This window comes from Chiroxiphia lanceolata, chromosome 10 (assembly GCF_009829145.1).
Source record: "Chiroxiphia lanceolata isolate bChiLan1 chromosome 10, bChiLan1.pri, whole genome shotgun sequence".
Classification (NCBI taxonomy): domain Eukaryota; kingdom Metazoa; phylum Chordata; class Aves; order Passeriformes; family Pipridae; genus Chiroxiphia; species Chiroxiphia lanceolata.
In genome coordinates, this window is record NC_045646.1 from 16,585,565 (window position 1) to 16,601,348 (window position 15,784).

General features: G+C 37.6%; 1 protein-coding gene across 1 annotated transcript in view; it reads left to right on the plus strand.

The window, feature by feature from the left end:
• The window catches only part of LOC116791883 (collagen alpha-4(IV) chain-like), a 69,166-nt gene that overhangs the window by 22,444 nt on the left and 30,938 nt on the right, over window positions 1-15,784 (plus strand). The window contains 15 exon segments of the mRNA XM_032698319.1: window positions 1,754-1,822; window positions 2,040-2,075; window positions 2,795-2,857; window positions 3,330-3,365; window positions 3,536-3,577; window positions 4,501-4,581; window positions 5,328-5,381; window positions 6,598-6,657; window positions 7,289-7,333; window positions 8,383-8,436; window positions 12,237-12,306; window positions 13,730-13,834; window positions 14,422-14,586; window positions 15,141-15,233; window positions 15,548-15,711. Of these exon segments, the coding sequence (XP_032554210.1) occupies window positions 1,754-1,822; window positions 2,040-2,075; window positions 2,795-2,857; window positions 3,330-3,365; window positions 3,536-3,577; window positions 4,501-4,581; window positions 5,328-5,381; window positions 6,598-6,657; window positions 7,289-7,333; window positions 8,383-8,436; window positions 12,237-12,306; window positions 13,730-13,834; window positions 14,422-14,586; window positions 15,141-15,233; window positions 15,548-15,711 (1,137 nt within the window).

Here is a 15,784-nt window from a genome sequence, read left to right on the forward strand (position 1 = left end):
GACATTAAAAAAAATGTGCAGAGGGTGCCAGAGTGAAAAGATGTTATCCAAAAATATAGCAATTATAATAAAATACAATTTCAGTCATGGACTTGTAATAAATGCTATGCACAACATGATGAAAAACTTAATGATAACCTCATTTGTTATACCTCTGGAAGTAACTCATTAACCTTCCAAATGATAAAATGACTTCTGCTCAAACTCTAATTTTACCTGTATTTTCTTACTTATTATGGCCTTCAAAAGAGAGTTTTATTTTTTGTAATTAGCCAAATGACATAAAGGAAAAATGAGACATGGGACAAATTACAGCATAAATCCTACCACTTTCAGGAGCATGCTCTTTGACAGGCCTAGAAAAAAATTTGCAAAATACTTTTGCAAAAACTGAGAGACACAATAGGCATGCAGCCTTGGATATGCATACTAAAATTCCAGTGAAAATTAATTTAGCTACTCAGAAAGACAAGCCATAGTAACCATATTTTCTTGTGTACAAGAATGCTAATTCCAACCTCTCTATGCACATTACCTATTTTAAATCAATTTGTTGCACCAAGTACCAACTTGACTGTACATGAGGGCTAAGATTTTTATGTTATTCTTATTTATAACCTTGTCCTGTATAATTTCATTCAACACCATGTACATATTCATCAGCTTTACTTCTGTTAACTTGTTGGAAAAGAAAGTAGTTCCTGTTTGTAAGCCCTTACCTAATTCATGTAGAAGATAAACTGAATCTAACAAAGATGTTTTATTACACCAGAGAGCATATATAAAATAACCAAAGATAAATACAATTTTTTATTTGTTTAATGTGTTCCCTAGCAGCTGTTGTTTACCTGTAATCTGTATCCAGTCTAATACAGCTATATCCAGCTGTAACTCTTCTTTTTATTGTACCATTCTAGGGATAAGTACCTTCCCTGTTTCATTCCAGCTGCAGGATTTGAGTAGCCAGTGTATAATATCAGAAAACCTGTACAGTCTAAAGCGTTAACAGTATCCCATTTTATTGAAATCAATAGTTAAGTGGTTAGCTTAGTTAAATTATATCCACTGCATTTGGATTTCAAATGAGAAAACTCCAGAAACAATGTCTTTATGAATCTGTTCTTCAGATATGCACATGTCATGGTCTTAACAGGAAATTGAGCACTACAGTTAAATTTTGCTAAAGAAATCATCTGTTCTTGCTAAATCTGATTGAGGTTTTGAAGGTGCTAAACTTAGCAAAGTTTTGTAAAGGACCCCACAGCAAATACCTTATAGATGGAAACATTGAATATTACACATCTAATACAGTCCATAGTTTTATTTTTCTAATTGTATGCAGAATCACTCTAAATTCTTCTAAATCACAGCATGAACTTTGGGAGAAGGCAGACTACTGATACTTACAGTCACTGCCTCACTGAAAGAAAAGGTAGGCATAGGGATAGGTTTGATAAAGGGCAAGAATTGTGAAGAGTGTAGCTTAATCAAGAGCCAAGAGCAAAGGAGCACCTAAGAGGGCAGGAGTCCAGAAGCTGTGGGGAGCTGGTTTGCTCAACTGTACAGAAGGTAATTTTACTTTTAAGGGTCTTGATAGATAAAAGAACTGCAAAATGGTCATGCATGATCCTAGTGGATCACCTTCTGATGTAGGGGCACCAGAAAATCACAGCCTGAGAACTTATTCAGTCTCCATGGAAATGTAGAGTATCAGTAAGTGGATCATGTTTTAAGATACTTTTTTTCTTTAAAGGGAAATCCAGGGCAAAAAGGAGAAAAAGGAAATTCAGTGTATGTTGCACATTTTGGAAAAGGACCTCCAGTAAGTATCTGATTGTAAAGAAAAATCATAACTTGCAGGGAAACATATATGGTAAATGTAATTGTTCCATTACTCCTCAGTATTTAATAAAGCTTGGTTCAAAAAAAGGATTAAAAACACATATACAGCTGTAACAGATAGCTTGTGATCTTAATATCTATAAAGATAGAAAACACCCACTTGGGCTGACTCATTTGCTAAATGATTGTCATTACAGGGAGAGAGAGGTGATCCTGGCCCCCCTGGCATGCCTGTAAGTACAGTCAGTAGGTTCTGTACCTACTTTTTGGCTTGAAGATTTTTAAAATTTTCCTCTTTAGTATAGTGAGAAATACTGGGGTTTTTCCCTGCCTGCCTTAAATAGCAAAATTCCAGAATAAAGTCTAAGAAACACAGAGTCCCTCTACTCTGCCCCACGGCCAGTTCCTGCTGACTGAACAGGATGAGAAATAGGCTGTACCCATCTGCATCAGCTCTGTATGGAGCAGCTGATGCTCTGGTACTCACAGTTTGCAGAATATTTTCTTCATGATGCTCAAGATGAGTAGACATATGACACCTTCTTCTACATTATTCTGGCCATAAAAACACAAAAAGAAGAGAGAGCTTAATTTTGTTGCAGAATCACGCTCTTAATGGCTTCAGGTTTCTCTTAAGCCCTTCACAAAGGTATTCACTGATGAACTGTACCAGCTCACCACATTGTAGTACAATTGCTGACGAAGTATTCTTTGAATTCATTAATAACATATAACTGTCTAATATCTTTCCAGTGTTACCCAGAAGCTGGTGCTGAGCTGTTCTAGTCACAGTGAGGTTTCAGGCATGGTAAAAGCTTCTGGCCATGGGTGGAATCCAGAGGCCAGTGGACTTGAGTCCATGTGATGTAGGCATTTTGGAGGGGCTGGTTTTGTGGAAAAAGGGGCAAGTTCTTGGTATTTTCACAAACAGACCTTTCACCATCTTTTCCAGGGACCTAGAGGGTCAAGAGGTACAATGGGCCCAGCTGGATACCCCGGCCATCCAGGCTTGCCTGTAAGATCAACACAGTTAAATAGCCTTACATTTTTTGGATATGCATAAGTTCTGCAATTTTAGAACCTGCCTTAATGTGAATCAAGGCCTAGAAGTAATTTTTGAGACAGGTGATAAAAAAAAAAATGGATTTTTGCTTTACCTTGTGAGTTTGGAAGTTGAGGAATGGGAACATTCCTTCCCATGTCTGCATGAACACGTTTCATCCTGGCAATCTGTGGTCACAGTGGAATGCTGCTAGTGCTTTCTGCTTATTCCCTTTCCCCAAGACCACCTATGGGAGACAGGAAAGGGGGAAACCAGAGTTCAGCCATCCTGAAAGCAGTGACCAAGTGAAGTAAATAGCACTTTGGGATAGGTACATCCCAAGGGAAAATTCTGCTGCTAGGTCCTACTGGCAAGAGCAGGTAATTTTCAAAATAAAGCCATCTCTAAATCAGACATATTAACTTGTCTTTACTCTCTTTTAAAGGGTATTCCAGGTTACCCTGGTTTGCCAGGTCAACAGGTAAGCAGTTACTTCTGAAGTTTTTATGAAATAATGGAGTAATTTATACAATTATTTTAAGTGTTCCTTATGTTTATTGTTACCAAGTTTTTCGTGGGAGTTACTTGATTAAATTCTGATGTCAGCATTTTCTGATCATGTGCAAACTGTGTACATTCTTTGTCAATTAGGGAAATCCAGGTATTGGAGTGGATGGACAAAAGGGGGAGCCGGTAAGAAATTAAATAATATATTATTACTGTAGAATTAAAAGTATAATAGAGTCTCGTTGTTTGTGGCTTTGTGCTCCCACTACTCATGTTAGAATGGAAGGAGGAGCAATACAAGTTATTGAATCAATTGATCCTGTGCAGAAGTGATTCCTTCAGTGAGCTGCATGCAGGAATCAAGCATATTCTGGAGATTTTGAAAAGCAACAATCAATATGTTAGTTAACATTTACATAGCAGTTACCTGCTGTACAGACATTGCCTAAATAATCACACCAGTACCCTCCAGTGAGTGTGCCTGTACCAGAACTGTCACTGAATCTCATCTGTTGCTGTGTCCAGCAACAGATACAAAGGAAAGGGTGTAAGAAAAAGACAAACACATAATAATAGTTCCTCTACCAGTCTCCAGCTATATTAGTATACTCAGGATTTATTGACCCAATGGGGAATATTTGATTTTTCTTCTATGAATTTGTCCAATCAGTTCTTAGAATTTGTGCAAGTGTCTAACATGCACAACTTCCCATAGCAAATCAATAATTTCATTTTACACTCACAAGGCCTTGTGCTCAAAGGCTTTGGTCTAGAATATGAAACTATATGTACACACAAGAGATTTGACAGTCCTCTAACTATCTCCACAGCAGATTTGGAGCAGAAGCCATGAGTTCTCATTTATTTCCTTGGCCATAACATTATTTTTAATAAATAATGAGAATAGGAAATTAGATTGTCAACCTTACTCATCTTGGGAAGACAGTGAAGAGGTTTACAGATCTCAGTGTAAACCCTTATTTCTCTGCAGTTAATTAGTACATTTCCAAGGAGTACGGAAATATGTAGTGCTGTAGCAAACAGGAGAACTAGTTGAGTCTCACTGAAACAGTTCGTGGCCCAGAATGTCTCTCCTTTGGCTTCCACAGGGTGACATTGGACTTCCTGGGCCACCTGGGTTACCACTGTTAGTTGGACCTCCTGGAGCTCAGCTGTTCAAAGGAGAAAAGGTGTCAATTTGTCATCGTATTTAACAGTGCTCAACTTGGCAAGTACAATCCTGCGATGTAATTTTTGCAAGGATGGGATAAGACAAATCTGTCTTTCTATAAGAAACCATCAGCTTCAGCAGAAATCCTGAAGGCTGTTCAGCACCCTTCCTACAAACTTTCAGGAGAGGAGACCCCAAGTGTACTTTAGCTCATGTGCTTGAGGGAAGACTATCTTGATGCAGAAAGGAGATACTGCCCTTGTTTTGGTTTTCTTCACTTTTTGTCATTAGCAAATCATATTTCAGACATTTCAGGTAAACTTCATTACTGTGCTATTAAATCTCTTCACTAACACTTTTAATTTTGCACATCTTTGCTAAACTATACTCCAATGTACAGTTTTGACCTATCAACCCTAACCCTTTTAGACTGCTCTTTTAATATAAAAAATATTTGGGATTTTCTTGTCAATTTTTATTCCAAGTTCCTGTTATTTACCATAGAATCACTGTAGGAGCAAAGCCCTGATTTGCAGCTTCTTGCAAGAGAAAACATATGTCTATCTCACCCCACAGTCATTATGCTGGTTTGACAATGTTAACAGAAATAAAGATCAGTACATAAATGTTTTTCTTGTGTCTAGGGCACCTAGAGAAACAGACCCAGTGCTTAACAAAATACTGTTTTTCAGACCAAGACTTAAAAGAAAATTAACCAGCGCATAGGTATATTAATATACACAAAAACTTTCCTTTTACACATAGGGCCAAAAAGGATTACCTGGGGTAACAGGATACAGAGGGCCACGTGGACCCAAAGTAAGTAATGGGAGGGTTTTTTTCCCCATGGTATTGGCAAAGTCCTTTTCTGGTTATTGTGTTAATCTTTTAAAGCACAGCATTTTAGCTGTGAAATTTAATCACCACCTAAATCGGTGTGAGAGCAAAAATATTTCAAAACCTGTTGGAAAATCTTTCTGAGTCTGTTTTATACCTACCTATTGAATGTTGCCTGGTAGCAAAAGGTCAGCCTTGTTTCCAGCTGGGCTGTTGACACATAGTGGATTGGAACTGTGAAAAAAATAAAAGCACAGATTATTTTTCCTCAAGAAGAGACACAGACATGATCTGAATGTGTTGTTAATGGAGCATGATGTATGTTTACCTCAGTATGTTAGGGAAACAATTGAACTTCACATTATGAATATCCTCAAGGGTAGAGAAGGCAGAGCCACCTGTTTGTAGAGAGTTGCTCTTTACTGTCTATTCTACATTTTCTTTTCTTTCTGTCAGCATGAGTAATTTAAACACTGATGGGCCAGTTCCTGGATGCAGAACAGAAGCAGCCACAAAAAAATTCTAGAGTCTTCATTGCTGATAGATTTGGAGGAGGAAAATCCACAGGCAGGAAACTACCATATCTCAGAAAAATGGAGGATAAATGGGGACAAAAGAATGAGTGTAGTTTGTGTTAAAATCTCGTTTAGCTTTGTAAGCAGGAGAAACGAGAAGCCTGAACATCACATATCTGAGTTGTAAGTCTGGCACTCATTTTTGGAAGTTCATTTTCAATCATAAAAAGACCACTGTTAATTAGCACTGGAAAAGAGGACAAAGCTGGTCTTTTTATATCAGATTTACATTGAAAAAGATGGACTTTATATGCTTGCTCCAGTACTAGTGGTCCATGTAGGTGATAACACACTTGTTAGTCATAAGCAGGAGCTGAGAAATCAACTGATGCAGCTCAAAAGATGCCCAGAACTGAAATTAAAAAAAAAAAAATAAATCAGCAGCTGAAAGCACCTGAACCTTGGAGAAGAGGTCAGAGCAGGTTCCTCAAATAGCTGGGGTTACTGAGGCACTGCTTAGTGATGCTGCATGAAGTAACCCCTAGTGACTGAGCCTGGCAAGGGAGACAGGATCCATCAACCATATATATATATATATCATTTAATAAACATGCACAACTATTAAAATTTATGGCACACTTCACTGAGCATCTTGTTTAAATAAACTATTTTGAATGCTCCAGGGCATACTTGGGAGAGGAGAAAAGGGTGAAAAAGGCCTTCCTGGATTCCCTGGATTGCGGGTAAGGAAGTCACAGAATAAATTACATCACAAATTCACTATAATTACATTCATAATATGTTTGGCAATTTGAGTTTGCACTCTTAAAGATTTTAAGGATTATTTTTTTTTTAACTAGTCTGTCATGCTTCCTGTATAGAATATTTAGGAGTCTTGCCCTGGCACTCACCCTGTCTCAGACAAACATAAGCTCATACAGACTTTCTGTCCTTGGAAAGAAAGTAAATCTCCAGGGTTATCCTCTAAATATTTAGAGCTGCACAAAGCTGCTCTGGAGTAGCAGAGTACTAACACAGTAATTTTAATGTTTTCCATACATATCAATGGCACTTTTTTACAGCAGCTTGTGCTTGATTTGCCTGACAGTGCTCACATGGAGCATCACCTCAACTGCTGTGCTTGGTGCAACAGGATAAAAAAATTAAGTGAAGACCTGACTGATTTGCTTTGGTCTATAGTTCAAATTTGTGTCCATTTCTCATAGAAACTATTTGAAAAAACTCTGCAAAGTTTTTGGGAAATATCCCAAGTAATATTGACCTAAGTTACATTAACTGCTCAGCAGTTCTGAATAGGTTTAATTTCGAATAAGTTTTTATGGTTTTAGCTCACATTCTACTTGCTTTTATCAGGGTCATCCTGGTGCTTATGGACCTGCAGGTTTTCCTGGAATGAAGGTACGAAGCATAAAGTATAAGCAGCTCCCTGAACAGTGGGATCAGTGAGGTTTGGTTTTCTGTGGATTTGTGCAGATTTGGAATTTCCACATACTTCTTAGCTCACATTGCATTCCTTCTTTTCTCTTCTGCTACCTGTTGCCACAGAATTTGTATGATCTCTGTGGCTTTGAATTTCTGCCACTCTCTGATATTTGGCTGAAATTTGCTTATGGAATCTGAAGTTGCAAGGAGAAGGGAAAGTCAGTGGGACAGACATACAGCATGACAGAAAAGTTATGCAGCATGTTAACTTTGTTTGCCATGGTGACATTGTGTAATTTTGTGTTATCTGCATGTTTTATTCGTCTTTCTGGCTCAAGAAATTCCAGTTGTGATGTTCAGTCTGCTAAATATTACTTATGAACTTAAAATATCTTACTGGGGTAAAGAACAATAAATATATGTATATAGATCTATATCTTTCCCTTTTTCCTATCTTCTCTCCCCAGCTTATTTTCAAATCTAGTTAAGGTAATGATCATGGCATCCATAAATCACTTGAATGTACAGATATTCACCTCTAGAATTATGTTCCAGGTGACTGTTTTATCTGCAAAATTAGTTTTTACTATGGTCTTTACTTTTGCCTACCTAAAGAGTTTGACTACTGGATGGATAAGTGTATTAGTAAATCATAAGAAGAGAAGCTGATATACAGCTGCTTTCCATGCAATAATAGTTTAAGAGGATCATTCAGCAGGCAGCAAACCAATTTCAGCTGTATTAAGCAGAGTCTATTAGATCCTGCTGGTGTGTATTCCAGCTAGTCCTGTGCCCCAGCTAAGCTGAATCTGCTGACCACTGTCTAAATTACCTGGCAATACATGTTGTGGGTTTTTTAACACAGGAGAGTCTATAAAACATCTCTTGTACAAACCCAGGAAATTTTCTGAAACACGCTGTGGGTGCAATTAGAATGTGATAGTACTGTTTGACTGCCTTACAGGAGTCAATTATTTTAATGTCTTCACAGATTAATTAAATTATATTTATGTGATCCTTTCCAGGGTGAAACAGGATTTGCTGGTTTTCCTGGACAACCTGGTTATCCAGGCATACAGGTAAAAAACCACCACAAAAGCACACAACCCTATATAGATGCTACCAGTTCCTCCCAAGTGTACCCAATTATCAGACCATTTCCTTTTATACAATCATCATTTCTTTTTAAAATTTACTGTTTTCCTGATGGTCGTAGTTACTCAACATCATAGTAGTAAATAACAATGTAAGTAAACATTCCTACCTGGTGCATATGAGAGCAGGAATTCCATTTTGCATGCCACAGGAATTGTTAATCCTGATTGCCAGTAGTTACCTTTACCAGTATAACTATCTGATCCATGAACTCTGCAAGGTATTCATGGTTGAGCTGCATTCCCTAGAGAGGTATGTGAGGTAAAGAAACCTGCTACTCAGGTAATAGTACAATCCTATAAACTAGGATGGAAACTGGTCCCAAATGAGGTGACAAAATTCCATTCAGACAGGTTGAGTGATTTACCAAAGTCTCTTGCATGCATTCAACCTGTTCACACAAGTAGCTGTTCCAAGATGGTTACCAGAATGGAAGTTGGACTCCACACCACCTGTGGTTAAACATTCCCTACTTTTGCTCAATTAGATGACATTAACTATTTTTTTATTTTACAATACATGCTGCTTTCCATTTGTCTTCTGCAGGCTGCAGAACCTATGATACTGTAATTCTGACTGCTGGATCATATTGTAATACTGGCTAACAACAAAAACTTGAATGACAGGAATTATTGTATTTTCTATGGAATCTACAGTGCTAAAGCACACTTAGAAGGAAAAAGCAGTTCTGGATGCTCCTCTAGAGGGAACAAAGGAGCAGTGAGTCCAGCCAGAGGGAATGGCTAGGGAGTGGCTGGGATAGGGTCCAAGTGGTCAGCATATATGAGCAAGAGGAGAAGTAAAATGCTGCAAACCAGAAGGTGGATGAAAGAATCATCACTGGAGACAGCAAGGTTGAAAAAGGCAATCACCAGTATTACCACAGTATAGAGGACAAAAACAGTATTGCAGAAATTTTGACACTAATGAACTTGGCTCTAAATATTCTGGAATACCAAAGTCAAGGAGTGTTTATTTCCCTCTGAAATAATCTTTTTGGAAAGCTGCATATAAAACAGTAAATTTCCTTAAAGAGATTTGGGCAAGAATCACCTCTGTTATAAACTGAATTTTAAGATTGGAACACACTGTACATAATCTGTGATGACACAAGGAAGTAAACTGAGGCTGGTCCAAACTTGTCATAAGCAACAAACAGCTTTTCAAGAAGCATGTTTACAAATGAGAAATGACAAACACATGAAGTAAATAAGTAAAAGTACAATAAAAACATCTGGTTTAGTCACAGACTTACTTGTTTCAAAGTTGGGCCTGCCAAGAGAATGTTAAATCAACCTTTTCAGCCAAGATTTCATTTATGAGGTCATACTTGGGGGGAAGAAATTGCCCATGTGTGTCACTTTTTCTCCCATTTGCCCATTATCAGCTTCACAACAATGGGGGGATCATTTAGATACTAATTAGACAGAAACATTGCATGTTTTAACAGAAGATTCATTGCAGTCCACTACTCCTAAAAAGTAGAATCGAACCTGTAGTGTTTTGTTGTTAAAAATTCTCACCCTGATGTACATATTGTTTTAGTTTGGGGCATCATTAACAGACTTTAGACAAGTAATTTTATAGACAGAATAGGACATTCTTCAGACTCCACTGATTAGCCCACAGTCTGAGTAGCCATAAATCAACACAACAAACAGTAACCAAAAAATAATTAATTGTTGGTAGATTATTCTAGGGAAAAGTGTGAAGCCCTGCAGGGATGAATCAGAAAGATGAAATTACAATTGCTAATCCAAGGAGCAAACAAATCAAATATAGACACAACTTAATAAAAACCAGGTGTACTCAGACAGATATGCAAAATTCTGAGTGATTGCACAGATGCTTTGGTTTTGCTTGGGAAACAATTGGAGAAATCTGATTGTTCCTGAAAGGAGCAGATCTATCTAGACTTCATCAACTATTCATCTGGCCTCACTAGCTGTTGCTTATGATCTACTGAAAATTACATAGACTGGAGGAACAAGATTATGATTAAAAACACACCTGGGAATAGCCTGTCCTCACATAGATTTTTCTGAAACAAACATGCTCAGAGAGAATCTAAGATGGATTCAGATTTAAGATATAGAGACTCAGAAAAAACCCTCAGTCGCTTTCAAAGTAAATCTCATCTTAAAAAAAAATATTAACTGTTGCTAAAAGCAAAAAGTGGTCTTCAAGGAATTGTTGTCATACCTTTTGGTCTCCAAGTCTGGACACTGGTAACACTATTTTTTTTCAATAAGATGTTGGTAATTTGAGTCTCCTAAACTTTTTATGGGAAAACAGTATCAGTCAACAAAATAATCCAAACATTTTCAGGCCATTATGTAGGAGTGTATCAACAGTGAAAACACAGGCAAAATGAAGTGCCATCCAGAGAGGGTCATTAGACCTGACAGCCTAAAAACAGACCATGATCAGAATTTGTCACTTAAGGAGATACCAAGAACAGAAAGGTTTGACCTTGGCTCATTGACTCCTCAGTATGTTCTTGTGTTCTGGTTGTGTCATTTTAAAATCACTATGAAAATCATATAAGACTTGGGCCAAATACATCTATAGTACAAATCTTTCATACTTTTATCATCATTAAATTAGTTTTAAATCTCAAAATCCTTTGTAAATTTATCAGCAGAGGGAAAATGCTAGGTTTGCTTTTTCTTTCCTGCCACACAGAAGGCTCTTTATGTCATTAGGAAGACAAATTTATGTTCCTGTGTAAAAGAGCCAAAGATGACACAAGGATATTTTTTCATTTTGCAAGATACAGTCAAAGGAAAAAAACAGAGGTCAAGAGGACAGCAGCCAGTGACAGTTCCAGAACTGTTTAATTATTGGAAACATATTTTAAAAAAAAAAAAAAAAAGCCCAGAAAGAGGGATGTACTCCTTGTTTTTACTTATGTAAGAATGGATATCCAGTTTTGCAGTCCCAGTCCTCCTTGTCTGTGTCCTAAAAGGACCTGAACCTCAGTCCCAGGAATGCAGCCTCACTACGCAGTTCCCACATTGACATTCTTATTTTCTCAGTTCCCATTTGCTGAAAGAGCAGGGCTGATTCCTAATCTACAAAGCAAAAACTCTAATACAATTTGCCACATAAAAGACCTCCCCTAAAGTCCACTTCACTTGCAATTCTAAGTATCAAAATCCAAGCTAATTTAGAAATCCTCCAAGCAGAAGTGATTTTCCTCTCCATTAGGAGCCACTTTTATGTTTCCCTAATGCAGATGTTTTAAACTTATAAGAGCTTTGAGTATCTCTTACCATTGATATCTGTTAGACTGTGAAACCATTTTTCTTAAAGCTTATCTGTCATCATAGAAGTAATTTCTTAATTCTGGTATAGAATTTTAAGGCAAATAATTACAGCATGGTTGTTAAATCAGTGTCTCTCAATTAAATGGGTACTGATTTACTGTAACTGAGTCATCTTTACAATAAATGAATGAAATCAAATACAGCAGTCACATGTTCTAGAGAGTCAAATAGATATGTGTGATAGGTGTATTGCTGTTTAGTCACTGGTATCCTGAAAGATAATGACTATTTTAAGTCTTTTTGCTTGTTTTTAAGTGCTATAAAATGTCAAAGTCAAGTTTCCCAGGTGATGTGTGTCACATCCTTACACACCTTACAATTGTTGAAATTTTCAGTTACATGCTTGTGCATTTTATGTTTGTATCTATCAGTAAAATTTATTGTTGGACTTACAGGGGGATCCAGGAGAAAAAGGGCCCCCAGGTCCTCCTGGAGCTGTTGGAACTCCACCGCTTCCTATAAAAGGTTATATCTAGTTTTAACCAGTCTTTCTGCTGGATAAAGTGTGGGACCTGTTTTGCTGAGGTGTGTCAAAGTGGTCACTTGGTCACTTCCAAGGGATTCAGGGAACAGGATCCTAAACCTTCACTTCCTGGTGGCCACATGCTGTACTTGTTTGTCTCACTGATCTCACTGGTACCAAGTTAAACATACGAATGTCGGATTAAATGATCTCTGTGCACACAGTCACAACTGGATCTGAAGGCCTGTCTCTGGTTATTGGACCTAGGCATATTTAAGACAAAACCATGAAAAGTAAGCCCATGCTGGATAATGGATGGCAGATAAGAAAAACTGTCTACCCACTGTAATTTAGGATTCCTATTTTCAGAATTGCCACAACATACAGATTTTTAGATTACAATTAAGCTTCCTGTTGCATAGTAGAGGCAAAATCTTGGAACTAGAACCCTCACCAGAATACCTGTCAGTCTTATTACCTGCCTACCTAAACCTCAGGCTGGGTTTTTATGTCCCAGCTCCCTCTATCTCCATCTTTATCATCTAATCAGTGAAAAGATGTGTGGAAATTTTATTTCATAGCAGGAAACAACGGGGAACAACCGAGTTTGCTGCCTTTTGCATATAACACTTGGGGAATCTGTATTGTGAGAATGTTTCAAGACAAGTCACCATAAATTGTATTCCTACTGCAGCAAATGCTGATTGTGAGCAGAAGTAAATTACAACAAGACCTTATTTCAGCAGAACTCCCCAAAAATCAATTACATTTTTTCCCATTGACTTTCCAGCCCATGCAAGAAAAGACTTAACCCCATGCTTAATATCTCAAGTAACATTTAATCATGTGCATGGTGTATGACTGGATACAATCTTCAGAGAAAGAGGTCCTTAGCAGAACTGGTACACAACTAGTACCAATATTTTGTTTCTCCAATTTAATGAAGCTGTTTATATCTGATTCAGGTTTTCTTTATCAGCATGCAATTACAATTTCAAATTTTATTAATTATAGCAATTTTGAAAATATACTTTTAAAAATTTGGATAATTTCAACCGAGACAATCCTGAAACGACCTCCCCGTGTGCACTTCCAAGTGGGGATAACATGAGATGCATATTTATTTTAAATGCCAAGTGTTTTTATTTTGGGCAAACATTTCTCTCAGCATTCTGAAATATGTAGCACAAAGATACTACTACAGAGTGATGAAAAGTTAAAAATGTACCCAACAAAATGGGTTGGAATCCGTAGAAAAGTAACCAAATCCTCCCACCTTAAAATTAAATTGTTACAGATTTAAAAGTGTGTCATAAATTGTTTTACTCTTATGTAGTTTCCAAATTATAATTTTGATTTCAGTTTTATTTAGATTTAAGCTGTCAGTAAGGTATTTGACTCACATGTTTTTATAATTCCCTGTAGGTCCACGAGGAGATCCCGGATTTCCCGGTCCTGTTGGTGATATGGGGTCAGTTGGACCAATGGGTCCTGCAGGCCTGCTAGGAAGACCAGGACTTGATGGAACAAGTAAGAGAAGTAGGGGATAAAATATGAACTATATAGCAGTAGTAGAGAAAGCAACTAAAATAAAACTACTTTGTTCTTGCATGATGAAAATCACCAACAGTAAGGATTTGAGCTCCACAGATTGTTCAGTAAAAATACTAACTTAGTGGCCAAAGAAAAGAATGAAAATTATCCAAGTAGAACATTAGGAGATACTAGAAAAGGAACAAAAGGCTAAGGAGAATATTACCATTCATTGTAAACCCATGGTATACCTTTCTCTGGACTGCTGTACTCAAAAATTCTGTTCTCCATCTCAAAAAGATATAAAGGAAAGTGATCAGGATGAGTTTGCTCTGTATAAGGAATGAGAATAACTGGGATATCTGAAAAAGAGACAATGGAGGGGAGAAGGAAAAGAAGCATTTTAAGGTCTAAAGCAGAGCTCCTTTCCTGGGGATTCTGGAAAACTTGAAGATTTAGATTTAAGTCTTTGTTATATAGAAGCTCTTTTTCAGGGCAGTTCTGCATGGTCTGTGTTTCCTCTTTAATATCTCACACTAATCACTATGAAGCTGTATGGGCTTTACACCTTTCTTTTTTTATAGGTCTGCCTGGCCTGCCAGGAGTAAGTGGGGCACCAGGACCTCAAGGTTTTCAAGGTGACCCTGGTTTACCTGGAACAGGTGAATTAATCCCAGGAAGACCTGGATTTCCTGGACCACCAGGCCTACCAGGACAGCCAGGAAGACAAGGCTTACCTGGACTACCCAGTAGGTTCAACAGCAATTTATGTATTAAGAATATAATTCTGCAGGTTAATAGATCCAGTGCTTTTGTTGATCCCACAAAAAACAAAGGTGAAAAGTGCATTTTGACAGATATATCAGACTTTACACGGGATGTTGAAAACACGTTTTTCCTATTAGCTGTTGATGAGCGAGATTTCAAGATTTTCATCGTTTTCTGGGTGATTCAAGCCCACAAAAGCAACACATATAAAAAAATTCTCTAAAAATATATCACCTGAAGTCAAAAATACAGCAAACTGAGGAGGAAGCCCAAATCAGTATCCTTTAGAAAAGAAAAAGTAAAGTTCTAAGTGGAAAAAAGTAGTAGTGGCAATGAAAATCCATGTGTCAACATCAACTTGAGTCATACTGACTCTTGTAGTATAATCTATAAGCAATAACTTGTAAAGCATTTAATAAGATCTCTAACCTTTCACACGAGTATAACAAGATAAGGGAGAGGAGAATACACGACCTAAGCTGTGGAAACACTCAACCAGATTTATACTTGCTGTAAAATTTTTTTTTTATAAAAGGTGTGATCTGTACTGACAGAGGGATCCCTGGAGAACCTGGAGCAAAAGGTCAGACAGGCCTTCCAGGAAGAAAAGGTGCAAAAGGAGAAAAGGGTAAGCAAAACATTTGAATATGAGACCTTTGCCAGTTATGTGAGATCTAAATGTGCAAGAAGTTTATGGTAACTTGGTGGATAAGGCCCATCAAAGTGCAGAGTTAAATGGCCAGTTGGCACTGGGGCTTCTAAGTCAGTAGATGATGTCAATGCAGCAGTTACTTAGTGCTGATAATGCTTCACCTCTTTGAAGGGAATCAAATGACATGAAATGGTCCAGGCACTACTCACACAGAAAAGAAAAAGGGCAGCATTATTTTTTGTGTATTAATTCTGCAACTTTTTCAATGTAATTTTGACACATTCATATAGGAAGCCAAGGTCTCTGCTCGTGTCGTGCTGGTCCTCCTGGTCCCCGTGGTGTGCAAGGACCTCCAGGTACTCCAGGAAAGAAAGGACAAATGGGATACCCTGGAAGATATGGAGAAAAGGGAGACCCAGGCTTATCTGGTGCAATGGGATCACCAGGGCTCCCTGTGAGTAGTTTTCATGAATTTTGGTAAATAAATAACATGAAGTTACCTCTCAGCTCAGGAGACATTTAAGCAG